Source organism: Amphiprion ocellaris, chromosome 4 (genome assembly GCF_022539595.1).
Source record: "Amphiprion ocellaris isolate individual 3 ecotype Okinawa chromosome 4, ASM2253959v1, whole genome shotgun sequence".
Lineage (NCBI taxonomy): Eukaryota > Metazoa > Chordata > Actinopteri > Pomacentridae > Amphiprion > Amphiprion ocellaris.
Window position 1 is genome coordinate 34,365,381 of NC_072769.1, and position 16,845 is coordinate 34,382,225.

Sequence of the window (16,845 nt, forward strand, 5' to 3'; positions counted from 1 at the left end):
CAATAATTAACTCATTAAAACAATTGACAGACTCTAGTAGTAAAGCCCAGTTTACCATGTGACACTACTTTATATTATCTTCTATCTTGAATGCACAGAAACTGCTCAGAGTTTAGAAGGTTGGAAAAAAATTTTTGAATTTAATAAAATATCATATACAGAAAAAATAGAAATTTGATTTGCTCTCTGTAGGTTTATTTTTTTTCCCGAAAAAAAATCAGTTTGAATGATATAGTTGATATTTTTTCATGGTAAGCTAATTAGAATAAAAGCCGAACTAGTCTTGCTGATGTCTAATTAAGGTGTCGGTGTGTCGGTGGGCCCTCCCCCGGCTCGGGCCCCGGACCTGCGGCCTGCTGGGCCTCCTTCAGCCCGGAATCCTCCACAATCACATGGAGGATAACGGAGGCGGAGCGAAGCAAAGCGTCGGAGCCGTTCATTCCTATAAATTATTATTATTTTTTTAAGCGGCTTAAATAAGAGGAGCCGTGCGGGGCCGTGCGGGGCGAGGAGGAGGCTGGAGGCCCTGCAGACTCCAGATACCCCGTTTGCCCCGTGAACGAGGCGACAAAATAAAATCACGTGATCCAAAATGGGCAGTCCTCTGACGGGGCTGAAAAAAGCCATTTTCTGGCGCTGCTGCAAATTCTGCCCAAGTCCAAACACTTCACCTGGATCCGGGCCGGAGGAGAGCAGAACTTTTCCCTGAGATCAGGTAGGAACCGGGCGGCTGCTGTTTATCGGCACATCGCGCCGCTTGTTTGCGGAGGCGCACACGAAGTGCACGGTGTCACATTCGAGCCTCTTGTTCGCCTCCTCACAGCAGCCCTGTCAGTGAATTTAAGATGGCTGCTTTGTGTACCAGTGTGATTTTCTGCGGCTCTGCGCCCCCCTCGGGGTCCGGGGGGCTCCTCTCGGGATGAGTCCGGGTCCCGCCGCTCGCTGGGACCGCGGGGCTCCGCACTAACGGAGCCGCTTCTTTGTTGCCGGAGCGGCGGAGCTGGTGCACAAGATGAGGCCACACAGGGGCGACCTGGTAGCGGGCTGCTGTCCTGCTCCAGGCAGGCTGCACGGAGCTGCACGGCCAGCACGTTACCGGCCGAGTGTTGGAGTTGTTTTGGTGGATTGTTGTGGTTTCAAGGACGCACGGCAGACACCTTCTGACACGGTGCCACCGACTATACGGGAGATAACTCAGCCTCAAGCAGCGTTAAGCAGATTCCCACAGGCTGCTAGTGTGCTGTGCTGAGCAATAAACCCCTCTACTGTTGTTTCCCTCCTCTGCAGGTCTGTCCAGATGGAGAAAATGCAGCCGAACCGGGTCAAAATCACAGACCTGAATCCGCACCTCACCTGCCCTCTGTGCGCCGGATACCTGATTGATGCTACCACCATCGTAGAGTGTCTGCACTCCTGTAAGTTCCTCACATGGAGGATTCCCTGCATGCATGTACACACACAGCTTCTGTTAACCTCACAGTGAATGAATGTGAAGCAGAGTTGCTGTTGTGGCTGCAGGGAGGTGATGGAGACTCGTGTTAACTTTAAAATCAGGCCTGCAGAAGCTCCAAACGTAATGCATGAAGGGAGATAATCCGGTTCCTTCACCTCTGTGTTAGCTGTTGAGGTTGCTGGTGCATCTATTAGATCATCTCTCAAGAATTATTATCATAATATGGACAAGTTATGTATACAGCATATTTTAAACAACCGCTGCAAAGTGCTTCCCAGCAGAGAAATAGGACTGAATTAACCAAACAAGTTTGAATATTAAGGTTAAAATCCCACATTTTAGCAAAATTACATTGTTTACATTACATACTATGCAATTTTGCACATTCTCAGGCGAATAATGCACATCCCTGCACACTGTAAATATTTCTATTACATTTGTAATTCCTCGGATTTGTGAGGAATTGTCTTATTTGTCTTGCAGCACTTGCTCTTTCTAAAAACAAAAATCTTTTCTCCTTCTTTTTAGTGTTCTATTAAAATTCATACTGTTCTTCTAAAGTTCATCATATGTGGAAATCTGCTTGGCATTAAAACCGATTCTGGTTCTGATTCTGTAGCTATTTCCCATCTTAGTCGGACTTAAAGTGCTGTTAAATTGTTCTCCATTCAACATTAATGGAGGCAGAGCTGCCATGCAAGGTTCAGGTTCTTTCCCAAGGACAGGTCAGCATGCAGCAAATACTGTTTTTATTATGATTAAGTTTGACCAAAAATGCAAATTTACCACTAAAATTGAATACCGAGATCAAAGTCCCTAAATATTGTTAATTATGCAAACAAGCTGTGCTAATTAAAAAATAGATGTGGAAGCAGCCTTTATTTGTCAGAAATGCTATACAACAAAATAAACAAGTACATAATGTGAAATTCTTTTATCCCAGTTGGGAGTCTCAGAAGAGTCAGCCATGATAAGTTGTCCCTGGAGCAGGTGTGTGTTTGTGTGTGTGTATAAAAAGGTTTGTGTGTGTGTGTCTGTGTGTGTGTATCAAACTGTTAAAAAAGAACAAACCATGCATCCATCAGTGTCCACTGAATCCACTGTGAGCAGCATGTTGGAGACAGGGGAGAGGAATTTCTCCCTTTTGATGGGAACAAACCTCTGGCAGAACCAGGCTCAGGGAGGGCAGACGTCTGCCTGGACTGGTCAGGGTGAGGGCGAAAGGAAGCAATAGAAGAGGACAGTAAATAGAAGACACACAAACAATGCATAAGAGAACAATAAACAGTGTAGAGGTTTGGAAGGACTGCTGAAGAGAGTAAATTCACATCATGGACAACATAGTTTTAATCTCAACATTTAAACTTTATTGTTTAATTCATAATGCAGTTCTCATTTATTCTACTGAAAAGCACTGTGGCTGAATGACTGTTGCTTTAAATGTGCTGAATAAATAACGGCGACTTGACTTGATAGCTGATTGATCTGCCTTAAATTCTGCTTTTGGAAACTTTTAACCACCAGTAAACAGTGTTCTGCTAGGATAATACGGTACAATAAAGTGTTCATAATATGATGCCGCTTTTGTATTTGAGGGGAATGATTTTAAAGCCGATGATGGATTTCACAGGGAGCCGATGAAGAGAAGCTAATATGGGAGAATTACCGCATTTTGGATCAGCTGGAGGTTTTTCAGAAAGTTATTGGGACATCCTGATAATAAGAAATTACTGCCGTCCAGGCTAATAGTAACAAATGCATGAACTAGTTTTCAGCATCTGAGACAGGATCTTCTGTGATTTTAATATTATTAATATTGTGAAGTCCATCCTAAAGACGTGTTTTTTGTGTGACTTGTAGGATGATACATTTCAGTTTTGTTTGCACTTGTAGACTGTCTTTATTATACAGTCTATGTTTGCTCTGTGATAACTCTTGAGCCCGCTGATGCATCCATTGGATCATATTTTCAAGTTCAGGTCTGAACAATTAATCAAAAAATATTATTGAAATCACAGTGCAAGCTTCAAATGGCAGGAGCTGCAGTTTTTTCTACAAAACGCGTCACAACATCCCATTAGAAATGAAATGTTGTGGTGCTACAGAGATGCTTGGATTAACAATTCAGATTCTCCACAAAAGGGATGCAGATTTTTAACAGTTTTCCTAATCCATAATTGGTAGCCTTATTAATCAATAATTGACTAATCAATAACAGGAAATTAACTTAGTGGGTATCCTTTAAGGTGACATTGGCTGCTCTAATAGTGTAGACAATCAAGATTAGATGACATCAGATAAAACTTGATTGATTCTGAAGGAAGTTCTTTTGTCAGATATTGCTTAGAAAACAAAATTACTTGAGAACAAATGTGGTGCCTAGTAGAAAAGCAGTAAAATATATGTATGATACATTACTGAAAATAGAAATAAGTGAGCTAGAGTGACTATAAAAGAAAACTAATAGGTAGTACTGGCAATGATTCTGAGGTAGTCAATATTATGACACATGATGATAAAGTATTTCTCATGAAATTAAAATTTTGTACCTGGCAAAATGAAATACTGCTTGTGAAATTCAAATGTTACGCAAATTTAATTAAACGCAGTTTAAATTGTTCCTCATGATATTGAAACATTCGCCATCAGACCTAGCTTGCGTACAAACCAAGAGCTCTAGCTAGCAGGTATTACTCGTCACACAAGCCTTTGTCTTGGTGCCCGCTGCTTGCTCATCTCCCATAATGCTCTCTGCTTGCCAACATTAGTCCAGGTAATGCCTCGTCTTGTGCCTACAGTATTATACAGTAAGAGCCTTCTACAGCTAATCTAAAATACATTTTCTGACATGCATGTCCTTTGTCTTGTACCTTATTGGTGATATATATTGAATCATTCAAGTTACCTGATAGTCAGCCCTAATCCAGACAAAACAGTACATATGTATTTGACAGCAAAAGTCACATCATAATTTTAATATTTCCTTTTTTTAGGCAAAAAAAGGCACAACTTACTACTCCCAGTAAAATCATGACTTACGTTGCATATCATTCAGCCTCAGCTCTCAGCAGTTGGATTTACAGAACCTGTTTTGTGTTATTGTATTGCATTAAATTACACACATTGACACTGTTGTTTGTCTTTTCTCTCTGTGCAGTTTGTAAAACTTGCATCGTTGCCTTCCTTGAGACAAATAAGTTCTGTCCTCGATGTGACGTCCAGGTTCACAAGACCTGTCCACAGCTCAGCATCAGGTAGTCCATCAGTAGCAGTTATTTCCTGAAAAACATGCCAACTCTTTGATATCTAACAATATAAACGTTTCATTTTTTTCCTCCAGAGCGGACAAAACTCTACAAGATATTGTTTATAAGCTTGTTCCGGGGTTATTCAAAGGTAGAACCACATTTCTCACAATCGACTGTTATTTGTGGTGTTTGTCCTTTCCCTTTTTTAATAATGCGTTTGGTTTCAGATGAGATGAAGCGGAGGCGGGACTTTTATGCAGAGAACCGAGTTCTGGAACCGGGGGAAGTTGTGGAGACGTTTAACATAGCAGAGGATGAAATCATCAGTCTGTCCATACAGTTCTATGAGAGGAACAAGTGAGTCTTCTTCACTGAAAACAGGAGCTAAAAGTCTTTATGAGTTTCTGCTCTGTTGCGGAGACACGTGGAACAACCATGACACATAATTATCTGGTTATGCACAAAGTGGGAACCTGCAGGCTATGAAAGGAAAGTGTTAGTTGTTGTTTGACAACTTTTACAGGTATATTTAATTATAATATTTCTATTTTCCTGCAGAAATAACGAGAGGCATAGCTCGGAGATGGAAGGAGACAAGGTAAAACACATTCAAACAAAGCAAAGTTGACCATGTCGTTGTGGTTTTCTGGTCCTCATCCTGGATTTATGTCCCCTCTCTGCTCTTTGCTTTGTTCTCAGTCCAACGGTAAACGCTTCCTGCAGTGCCCAGCAGCCATGTCCGTCATGCACTTAGCAAAGTTCCTCCGGAGCAAGATGGATATACCCAACAACTACCGGGTAATTAGACACACTTGCGCACACATGGAGTTAAAACTTCAGGCTTCAGGCACAATAACATAAATGCCTTGTGACTGTAAAGTAATCGCAATCATGCTCATTGCTGCTACAGAGGTGGGACGTATTGATTTGCATGCATTTGTCAGCTGTAAAACAGCTCTGGGGTTCAGATATGTGAGCTGCAACATGATAACTAGCAGCGCTTCAAAGGGAAAAAAATCACATGTATTTAAACAAAAAGTGCAAAATCATTAAAAGCTGCACTCTGTTTTTAAACTACAAATGATCAAATGACCAAGATGTGAAAGAGAAACTCACAGTGAATTAGCACCCAACTCTACAGAGCACAGTTTTGCTTTTACAGCCTGTAAAGTCACAGTTTTCCTGCTGTTTTAGTGAAAAAACCACAGTGTGCCACCAGCCCAGTGGGGCAGCGAACACAGTGGAGGTTTTCTTCTCTGGAGTTGTTGAATATTGGACACAAACATGAATGAAGATCAGTGTTACTTTGTCTGCTGGTGGTTGTGTTTGCAACATGCTCCACTACCCATCAGAATAATTTATTACTCCTTTACCTCTCTGAACTCAAGATTCTTTTCTAAAATGTCAAAAACTGTAAAAAAGCCCACAAATTTTCAAGAACAAAATTTCTTGCATTGTCCCAAACACAAAGATGTTCAATGTGCAAGGATATAAAACAGAGAAAAGCAGCTCTGAGAAGCTGCAATCAGAAGGACTGTCGTTTAACCCTGTGAGTAGTTTGAGTGTTTTTTGCTCCCATCACATTTTTATTCACTGTGGGATCATTTTTTACTGCAATGTAAAGTCCTGTACCTCCATTGAAACAGAACAACCATGAAGAAGGAGGGACAACTCAGAAATGTCTTTTGTGCAGTATGATATGGTTAGAATGCTATAAATGTTTTTTAAAAAATTAATTCAAAACTTGATTTTCTTGGATTATTTATTTCATGACAAGAAAAGCATTGAGAGAGTGCAGTACTCTGCTAGGACTGTTCATTCCCTCACCTTACGCTGAGCACAGATGTGTGTTATGCATGTGTACGTTATGTACGGACACCGAATCACCTGACCTAAATATGCAGTGGCGGGAATTGATGGGACTCGGAAACACCCCCACAATTTAATCAATTGTTCCTTGTATCGTTTCCGATAAGTTGGCAGCGGTGGATTTGTAGTAGGATCACAATCATGTGATCGTCAGCAGGATGCTAATGCAGTGTTCACTTGTTGTCATAGTTACAGTGACGCCGTGCCGCTATCTCAATGGGAAATCCTTAACTTAAATCCGTGGATCCAGACTATGAGCCGCATCACTACCAAAATCTAATGAGGTGGTCCTTGTGTCATTTCTGACCTTCCCTGAAAATTTCATCCAAATCCGTTTGTCCGTTTTTGAGCAATGTTGCTAACTGACGGATTCACGTACGCCAACTTCGCATAACTCCACCACATTCCTTGACCAAGTAAAAATTGCTAAAACCGGGGCGCCCGTATAGCTCAACGCGTTAAGCGGGCGACCCATGTACAGGGGCTGGTCCCCGACGCAGCGGCTCGGGTTCGATTCCCGCTCGCGGCCCTTTGCTGCATGTCTTCCTCAACTCTTCTCCCCTGTTTCCTGTCTCTCTCTCACTGTGCCTAAATAAAGGCAAAAAAAAATAAAAAAAATTGCTAAAACCTGAAATTAACATGTACAACATCTTCTAATGTGTTAAACAAGTGGCTGCAGGTGTTACCAATACTGGAATGTTAGACAATCAGGGCCTTGCATCCTGTAGATACTTCACTGTTTACGTTTTCAGTTTATTTCCGCTCCTCTCCTGTCTGTTCTGCGTAAACACTGCCTGCAATTCAGCTGAAAACTCTCAAAATTTTTGTCAAATGACTGTTGGTCACAGCTGAATCACTGGTGTCCTCACGATTGTACCGAGAGCACAGAATTTTTTTTAAACAGAATCTGTTGAGTCCAAACGCTCTTTTTAAAACATTTTTCTTTGTCTCTTCCAGGTGGAGGTTTTGTACGGAGATGAACCTTTGAAGGATTACTACACACTAATGGATATCGCCTACTTCTACGAGTGGAGACGGGTCAGTTACATGTTTTAATTCTATATACTTCAGAGGACAAACAGTCACCCAACTTGAATTTTGTTTGTTCATCTTAACTGGGGTTCAGGCTGGATTGAAACAGGGAGTGTACAGCAGAATCTAAATAATATAGCTTTCTAGAACAAATAAAAATGAGACAGTCCAAAGTGCGATATGATGAATCAGCCATCAGGAACACGTCTCTACAAGCTGATATGAATCAGAAACTGGTAAAATAAAGCCGGTGACTCTCAAATAACAGTTTTTATTAGTGGTGTGCTCCTCCATTATATGTGAGTTTTCTGCTGCTTTCTTGTTTTTACACCAAAGATACCTGCAAAAGTCAGTAGCTTGATCTTCTGAGATGATGTTTTTCTGGTTTTGTTCATATTAATATGCTTCACTTTTTGCTGTTAACTCAAATGCATGTTTATTTAACTATAACTGATGATACTAAGCTAATGTCAAACTCTGTCCCTAAATCTACTCATGACAAAAAGGAACCCAAAGCTGCAGCATTGTAAAGCAACTTCATTCATACAGACGCAAGAAATACGTACAAACATACAAGAGTAAGCGAAACAGGAGCCACAGCTGTAATTAACAAAAGAGGGAACTATGCCACACGATTCTTCCTCTAAATTAAAGCCAATCTACTAAATTAATAAAACTAAACCCCAGAACAGGACTTCTGGTGAATCAGTTCAACTCATAAAGTACAAACACAGCACAGGACTCAGGCTGGCACTGCTGTAAAACCAACTTATGCTTCTCATTCTCTGGTTTTATATTCACACAGGTCAGCTTCCCTGATCAATCTGCTCTAAAGGAAAGGTTAATAATGATAATAATTAGAAGCAGGATCCAGCAGCGTGTGTAACAAACTAATACAGCTATGATTTAAAGACGACGGCATATCAAAGAATACTGTCCACTAATCCAGTGAAACACTGACAAGTCTCATACAGCCTCCCCTCCTGCTTCAGAAAGGGTTGTCAAATAAATAGTTTCAGACTTGAAACAGCGGAGCTCTGGAGTTTTTAGCAAATGTTACTGAAACAGGAGTAAAGAGTGCATGTGTTGGAACTATTTTCAGCTGCGGAGGGATACACATTTGATTCTGGTGGCATGACAGTTTAGGTGGGATTCATTTTTACCAAACAGAGTGTGTTAGGGTTCATGTAAGGGAATCAACATGTCAGTCACTGCCAGTGGTTGAATGTAACTACGTACATGTGCCTTTTTAGTTATAACATAAATAGATACTTCTGATACTGAAAATGAAACTTTTCTGGTACAAAAACTTTTCACAGATGTACTAAATGTGCTGAATACTTAAAAATGAGCATGAACATTAACAAATATTTGTACTATGTAATGTGCAAAATATATATAGAAAAGTAATGTTGTTTGTACTTGCGTATTTCCATGTTACGCCACTTTCTACTTCCACTCTACCACATTTTGGAGCCATATACAGTACCTTGTACTCCACTCCATTAATTTTACACATTCAGATTATTATTATAAAATATAAATCAAATAATAAATTATGATGTATTGTGCAGAGCAGGATATAAAGTAATTAAAATTGGCTTCAGCTGCAACACTAAAGCGACAAATTAATCAATAATTATTATTTAGTAATATTATATTAATATATGAAGTACTTAGATTTGGTATTTAAACCCTCACTGCAATACAAAGCCCTGCATCTCTATGGAAACGGAACAACCATGAAGGAGAGAGAGCTCAGAAATTTATTTTGCGTAGTAGGACACAGTTGTAATGTCATAAATACAAAAAAGAAGAAACACTTTTTCCAAGTGCACACAGATGTGAAAAACCAGTAGCTCTGCATACTATAGATATCCTACTACTTAGATTTACTACTTAGTTTGTTTCCACACTTGTCTCCTCTCTGCTCACTGTAAACACAACCTGCAGTTCAGTCAAAAAGTCCCAGAAGTTTTGTCACATGACTGTTAGCCACAGCTGAGTCACTAATGATTTCAGAGTTGTGCTGAGAGAAGCAGAATTTTAGTTTTTTCTTTTACAGAATCTGGTTCAAGCAAATGGTTTATTTTGGGAACATTTCAAAAGAAGACAAATAGAAGGAAGTGATTTTGATGAAACATCAGGATGTTTAGATTTGGTTAATTTTCCCTGATGAAACCAAAAATCACACAAGATTAGTTCAAGGACCATTTTAAAATGTCATAAATTCTGTAATACTGGATTTTTTTTTTTTTTTTTTTAAAGATTAGCAAGTTTTGGGGGTCAGACGGTTACATATATATTTTGATGCTAATACTTACGGTTTTGCATGCAGGTATTTTACTTGTAACAGAGTATTTCTACTCTGCAGTGTTGCTACTTTTACTTAAGAAAGCTCTAAGTAAATCGTCCACTGCTGTACGTTGCAACAATGCGGCTTATGGTATGTTTTTAAGCATCTTTCCTGATTAATTGGCAGTAAGTATAGTCTAATTTGTCTTCATGTTGACACAGACTGGACCGATCCCTCTACAGTATCTGGTCAAACCGACCCGGAAGCGCAGAAGGCCGTCCCAATCGGCCGCTCAGGGCCACTCGGACGGCGTTAACACCAGCCCGACGTCGGAGAGCGACTCCCAGAGCGACAAAGTCCACAGTCCTGCTGCAGCCCAGCCACCCCGGTCCTCCTCCCAGTCCAACCCCGCCTCCCACAGCCTCCCACCGGCCCCCCAAAGCTCCAACGGTACCACTGTGCCCAGCAACTCTCAGCGACACTCCCTCGCCTCCAAACAGGGCGCTCGCAAGGTGACTGTGAACGGCACCAGCTCCGGCAAAGAGGAGGCGAGGGGAGGCGACAAAAGCGGACCTACGACCTAACGGGAGCTTGGCGGCAGCGGCCTCGGGGAGGACAGTGTTTGAAAATTGCTCCCTTTTGTTTCTTCCGCGATCCCGAAGCCTTCGTCCCTCCGGAGGTGGATTTTACTGTTTTCTTTCAGCAGGAAAGACTGAAGAGTGCAGCCAAATAGACACTTGTATGTATGTGCGTGTGTGTGTTTGTGTGTGTTAGACTAGAAAGCAGTGCACACATACAAACTGTACAGTATGTATCAAATGTGAGCATGTGTGCATACATATGTATAAACTTATCTTTTATACAAGATATTGTAATCGTTTTGTATTGTATATGCAGTGGGTCTGTTTTCATTTCCTCGTAGTTCCATAGACTTTTGATTTGGCCTCGGTGAAAACTTGAGACAAAATGCTGAGAGGCGTTGCAGTGCGACTCACTGCGGAAGTTGGATGTAAAGAAGAAAAAACCCCAACAACAAGCGAATCTTTGCCTTTAAAATCATGTTCATAACTGCTGTATAAGTGTCCAGTATAAGCAGCTCATCAGGTAACATGTACATTACTGAAAACTGTGGATGCACTTTGTTAAGGTCCCGTCACACAAACCAACAGGAAGAAGCATTTATATTATTTTGAATTCAAGCACTACCAGACTCTGTTTCTCTCTCGTTGCAGTCGAAGAACTCAAAAGGGATTTGAATATTTGGCCATGTATGTTGTAGTTCCATAAATTTCAACATTCCTTTTGTTTTCCTTTTTCAACCAACAATGATACTTTTTTTATCAGCCATATGTGCATGTTTTAGGTCAATAAAAATGTTTACTTACAAGGTTTTTTTCCTCACCTGAGCCTCCTTTATGACTCCGATCAACATCGGAAATGATTTCGCACAGTTTGGTTGTTCTGTTCCACGCTGAGGTTGTGGTCGAATATTCAAGATAAATAATCGCATTTTTTTATACAGCACATGTAAAGACAAAAAGATTCTTATTGATGTTAAAAAAATTAACCTAAAAAGTTTAAATATTGGAGTTACGGCCTTCAAGTGTTATTTATGGTGTGATTTTTAACTGAGAAATTTACATATTAGGGATTAAAACTCTACAAAAATAATCTAAAATACAACTTTCCCTGACTGATACTAAGGCTGAGACCCTACGGTGTACTTATTTAGGGACATTAACCTGTCTAATGTAATATTATAGCTAAAACTCTTTGGTACTCTAAATTGCAGAACTTCAACTAATATAAATACAAAGACTAAGACCCTTCAGTATTATTCATCATGGAGATTACTAATTTAGAGCTTAAGTTCTGATGTTACAAAACATAAATGAAATTTAAGGATTATTTTCATTGTATTTTATAATATTTTATGTATCTTATTATTTTCTATAAACACTATCTTGATGGAAATTTCATTAAGATCCTAGAATTCACGAGTAAAAAATAACTGTGCTGCAGTTCCACTAATCATACAACAGTGGTGCCTAGCTGTTACCTCCTTATCTTTAGAAAAGGATGGAGTCGTGTACTTCTCCTATTGGACATATGAAAATAAACATTTAAGCACCTTTCCTAATCATTTAGAGAATTTGAGCTGATTTTTATGATTTGCGGCTCAATATAAACAATTTTCCTTTTAAATAATGGCAAAACTATAAAATAACATTTGCAATATAACGATTTAAAGAAAATCCTCAGTCCAATATTCACTGTGTAATAGAACATTTAACCCTGTGTGGGAGCTTTACAACATGAAACACCATCCAAAGTGTGAGTCTCACAGCAAGAATCAAACCACTGACATTAGAGTTTAAACTCCGGTGTTTCAGAAGAATGGACGAGGTGTCATTATTAAATAATGAAACTAAATAAAGCTGATCACAGCATTGATAACACTTTTTAACAACCTAAACTGCAGCCTTTCTGATTTGTTAATTGCATTGCTTAAAACTTCAACTTGAAGTCTATTATTTGTGCAGCCCTAGCTGATAATACTAAGGAATGTCTTGTTTTGTCCATTTGAGTTAAGGCCAGCCGGGTTATAATTAAGTTTGTCATCTAAATTAAAGGTCAAAAGAGATGGGGGTTTAAATAGATATTTAGAACAGATGTATATTTGGAGTAAAAGTGAGAATCTTGATGTCAAAATTTGGAAAATCAGGAAGTAAAACAGGACTGCACAGTAGCTCGGTGTTTCTAGAAATAACATTAGCGCACATTGTTGTCTGACTGTCTGTCCTTTTAACACGTTTTCAAATAGATCCATTGGCTTTTTTGCTTTTTATGCCATTGTTTGACAGCAATTAGGTGAACCAAACTGGTAACTCCATGTACATAGTCTTTATTTCTTAATTTAAATAACAAAAACATATATATACACACACACATTTCCGAAAAGTTAAAATAAAGACAACCCCTCTTCTCTTTTCTCAGTTTTTTGATGACTTTTCTCATCTCCCACCTGAGATGCGATGAAGGAGTCGGATTTTTATAATCGAGACATCCTTTGAGACGGTGTTTTAAGATCAATTTCTGGGTCATAGGAAGGAAGACCAAGGACGGAGAAGATGAGAAAGCTCAAAATAGAGATATGAGAAGAACCTAACGTGAGTTTTTCTATATAGAGAAGTGGTTTCCCCTGCGGAGGGAGCAGCTCCGCTCTATAACACCTTCCAACACCTCTGTGGGAGGAAATCAAACTTTGCTTCTGATTGCAAGCTGAGAACCTCAAAATGATAACCGAAATACTGGTACATCCTGTCTTAAAGTGTCTTCCTGTTAAATTGCTGCAGAATGCACACATTTCAGCATTTGGAGGTGGATTTGAAACTTGTTCAAATACCTCCTGGTTCAGGAGTCACCTGGTTCATGCAGTGGAGCAGATTTAATGAAGTCCTGTTTGTGCGTTCCGTCACAGTAAGGTGGGTTGTTGGTGTATTTACATCCACAAAGCCAAACTGTAGCATCTTTCTCGGGGACGAAGCGAAGCGGCGACAGGCCCTGGGCTTTGGTTTTGTGGGCTCCGTCGCAGAAAGGCTGGAACACAAAAGACGTGATCAGAGAAGATTTTGTGTTTGTACCTTTGACATTCACTGCTTGGCACTTTTGCACATCCATTTTCAGAATCACAATCAGAATCAGAAAAAGCTTTACTGCCAAGTGAGCTCACACACACAATTCACACACAGAATTTGTCTGGTAACTGAAACTCACAGCACTCACAAAAAGTTAGACAACAAGATAGCAACAGAGTTAGTAAGCAACAACAATAAAATATAAATCTAAAGACCTAATAAATACAACAATCTAAAAAGTCTAAATATACTATACATATATTTTGATGTCTGTTGTGTTTTGTCATGAACCTGTCTGTCTGTAACTCAGTGTTATATTGTGTTGTTTGTCTAGTTCAGGTCCCTTTGTGTTGTTTGTCAGTGACAGTGTCGTTTTGTGACGTTATTTTACATTATGTTAGTGCAGGTCTCTCTTGAGAATGAAACCTCATGTTTCAAAGAGATTACGTGTATAAATAAAGGTTAAATAAAACATTTAATTTGGATTTGCAGTTTTGTGTGCTCAGAATGTGGATTTACCTGCTTCTTGCTGTGTCCACATGTGCACCATGAATAACGCTTTCCACCAACGAGCTCCACTTTGAAAGGCTTCTTAGACGGGATGACGGGTTCTGGAGGAAGTGTGGACAGATTCACCTGAAGATGGAGGAACACGTCTTTAAATGTAAACTGCTATATTACACAGTTTTTTCAAGCTAAAGTTCCTGTATTGTGCCCCTTTTGAGCAAGTTAGTCAAAGCATCACGTCTTCAGAATTTTCAGCTCATATCACCACAAAGATGTTCTAGTTCTGGTTTTTGCCCTGTTCTAAATGGGCTGTTTCAGTGTCTGTATCTCTAAATGCAACTGAGCTGCTGTTGTCCCCGCCCCCTTCAGGAAGAAGACTCTCTGCTTCTGTGATTGGCAGCGTGGAGGAAAACAGTGGAGTAGAAAAGTTATGTTTGACAAAACAGGTAATCTTGTCTTAAAACATCTCCTACTTATCAGTCAGTTCTCTTGAAAAACGGCATCCAAATTCCTGAAAGAACCCATACAGCTTGATGCACAGATAGAAATGAGATGCAATTTCAAACCAGTTTTATTATTCACAAGCCTTCGTGTATTCATATAATCCTAATAATGAAACGGATAAAGCACTCAAGTTTTACACTTGTTGATTTATATAATAATAATATAATATCTGCAGTGAGCGAGTTTACCAGATTGATATACGTTCTATTTTTGTTCTTTACTTGCTTCCAACAACATTTAACACAACTAAGCAGCTGAAATATTAAAATTGTCTGACACAGAATAAGAATATCAGCTTGAATGTAAGATTACTGAATTCATCCTCCACATTTCACCATGAAAATAGTTTTTTATAACTCCACCAAGGAACACGTCAGAGTTATGTGATGAACAGGGTTGGTTTGTCTGCCTGTTAGCAACATTACTCAAAAACGGATTAACAGATTTACATGAAATTTTCAGGGAAAGTCAGAAATGACACAAGAACCAATAGAGTAGATTTTGGCAGTGATGCGGCTTATAGTCTGGATCCATGGATTTTTTGAAGATTTCTGTATTATTGACAACGGCACGACTGTAACTATGACAGCAAGTGAACGCTACGTCAGCTGCCTGCTAACGATCAAATGATTGCGATCCTACCATCACTGCGGACTTACTGGGACTTACAGTTGGAAATCATACAACTGAGCAGCCTTGGCGGAGTACTGCGCTCTCTAGTTATGCTACTTGGACATTTATTCATTAAATAATTTGTCTTCTTTTTTGTGACTGTAAAGGGGCACGAAAGACAACACAGTGACTACAGATACAAATAGGCTTCAGCCCCCCCCCAGAGATAATACAGAGGTAATTAAAAGAGAACTTTTCAGCATTTATCTTTCATTGTTGAAACAAATATAGATTTGTAATGTTACACAATCTTGTGTTGCATGATTAGAAAATAAACTGAAAGTAGAATTAAAACCTACAACTAAGCAACTTACACATAATTATGAACAGATCCTTGTAGTTTTGGCTGCCGCAGCATAACCACACATCGGTGCTACTTTTACTCAGCATTTTGAGGTGAATCTTTCAAACACACGTTCTTCTGACAATCATGGGAGACTTCAATCAATTTCATCAAAAGGGACACCGATATGGGATAAATTTGCTTAGACAAAAGCCTGTACAATACTAAAGTGTAAGAAAACTACATATTGAGAGCTCTGACAGTCCTGACAAAAGACCTGATCAACCTATGAGGGAGAACAGCTGCTCAGTTACACACTAGGTGGCACTGCTAACTATAGTTCAGTCTGTTTGGGGCTTTGCATGTGTGTTTTATCTTAAAAATAGTCACAGCTGTCACATCATTTAGACATGTACAACATGATGCAGTTAGAGTTTTTTGGCGTAACATTATATTGTGTGTGATAACTGTCAAACTGTTCAAATAAAAGTAGCAGCCTGTTTCAGTGATGTAATCAGTAATGGCAGGAATAGTGTTATATCTATAAAAAGGCAGGGATTTACGTGTGTCTGTTTACCTTGCAGGCTGCCGTAGCTGGGATCCAAGGTTGTCTGAAGGTTAGAATAATCCATTTCAGCTCCAGTTTGCTCACCAGCATGTTCATGTTTCCACTGACAGCAGCTAAAGGACAGCTAATGCTAGCTGCTAGTCAACCCGTGCGTAGCGGACACAGCAAAGAATGCCAGATTTAGCGAGAAGTGGTGGAAAAAAATCGGGATTATACAGCAGCTAGAGGAAGTAAAGAAAGTAAAATAAAATAATCAAAACAGAAAGAAAAACAAAACTTCGACAATCACTGTCAGACTTCTCAGCCTGACAGCCGAACCGCTGATTGGAGGAACTGCTTCCGGGAAAGTCACGTGTCTACGGATCAGCCAACCAGAAAGGCGGATTTCGGTCAAAGCATATTGATCTGAAGTGATTTAATAAATAAATATAGTTTCTATGCCTTCGGGAGCTGCACTGTGATTTTTATTTTTTAACCAAAAGCAGAGGACTTCCTAGGATCCTGACAGTCCCGAATTATTTAGAATTTAATCTGAGAATTGCACCATTTTCAAGTTATTTCAGAGTAAAATCAATATAAAAATGTGAGACCTGCACCTGTTCACGTTCAGTCTAATGAAAACTTACCAAAGTAAAACAATAAAACGTGTTTTTTTATTGCTATTCAGCTACTTGTTGCCATATCTTGAATGTTACTTTAATGATTGGAGAAGTTCTATGTGTAGTTATGATTAAAGCATTTCTACACAATAATGTCCATAATAAACACTTGACAT

At 39.5% G+C, this 16,845-nt stretch overlaps 2 protein-coding genes across 3 annotated transcripts; one reads left to right on the forward strand and one right to left on the reverse strand.

Annotated features, from left to right (window-relative positions):
* Nucleotides 1-385: 385 nt before the first annotated feature.
* Nucleotides 386-11,289, forward strand: LOC111575064 (polycomb group RING finger protein 2). Its single transcript, XM_023279972.3, has 9 exons — nt 386-715; nt 1,288-1,415; nt 4,611-4,707; nt 4,794-4,849; nt 4,929-5,058; nt 5,260-5,299; nt 5,401-5,499; nt 7,528-7,608; nt 10,120-11,289. The coding sequence occupies exons 2-9, from the start codon at nt 1,298-1,300 to the stop codon at nt 10,480-10,482; spliced, it is 984 nt and encodes a 327-aa protein (XP_023135740.1). The 5' UTR covers nt 386-715; nt 1,288-1,297; the 3' UTR covers nt 10,483-11,289.
* On the reverse strand, nt 2,314-16,416 carry LOC111575065 (CDGSH iron-sulfur domain-containing protein 3, mitochondrial). Of its 2 annotated transcripts, none has more exons than XM_055010273.1 (4): nt 16,080-16,416; nt 14,056-14,147; nt 13,324-13,498; nt 2,314-2,655 (listed from the first exon to the last, which is right to left on the reverse strand). In XM_055010273.1, the coding sequence occupies exons 1-4, from the start codon at nt 16,132-16,134 to the stop codon at nt 2,630-2,632; spliced, it is 348 nt and encodes a 115-aa protein (XP_054866248.1). In that variant the 5' UTR covers nt 16,135-16,416; the 3' UTR covers nt 2,314-2,629. The 2 variants fall into 2 exon arrangements, with proteins under 2 accessions (XP_054866248.1, XP_035808584.2); XM_035952691.2 differs by having other exon boundaries at nt 14,056-14,172; nt 16,080-16,410.
* Between the last annotated feature and the right edge of the window lie 429 nt (nt 16,417-16,845).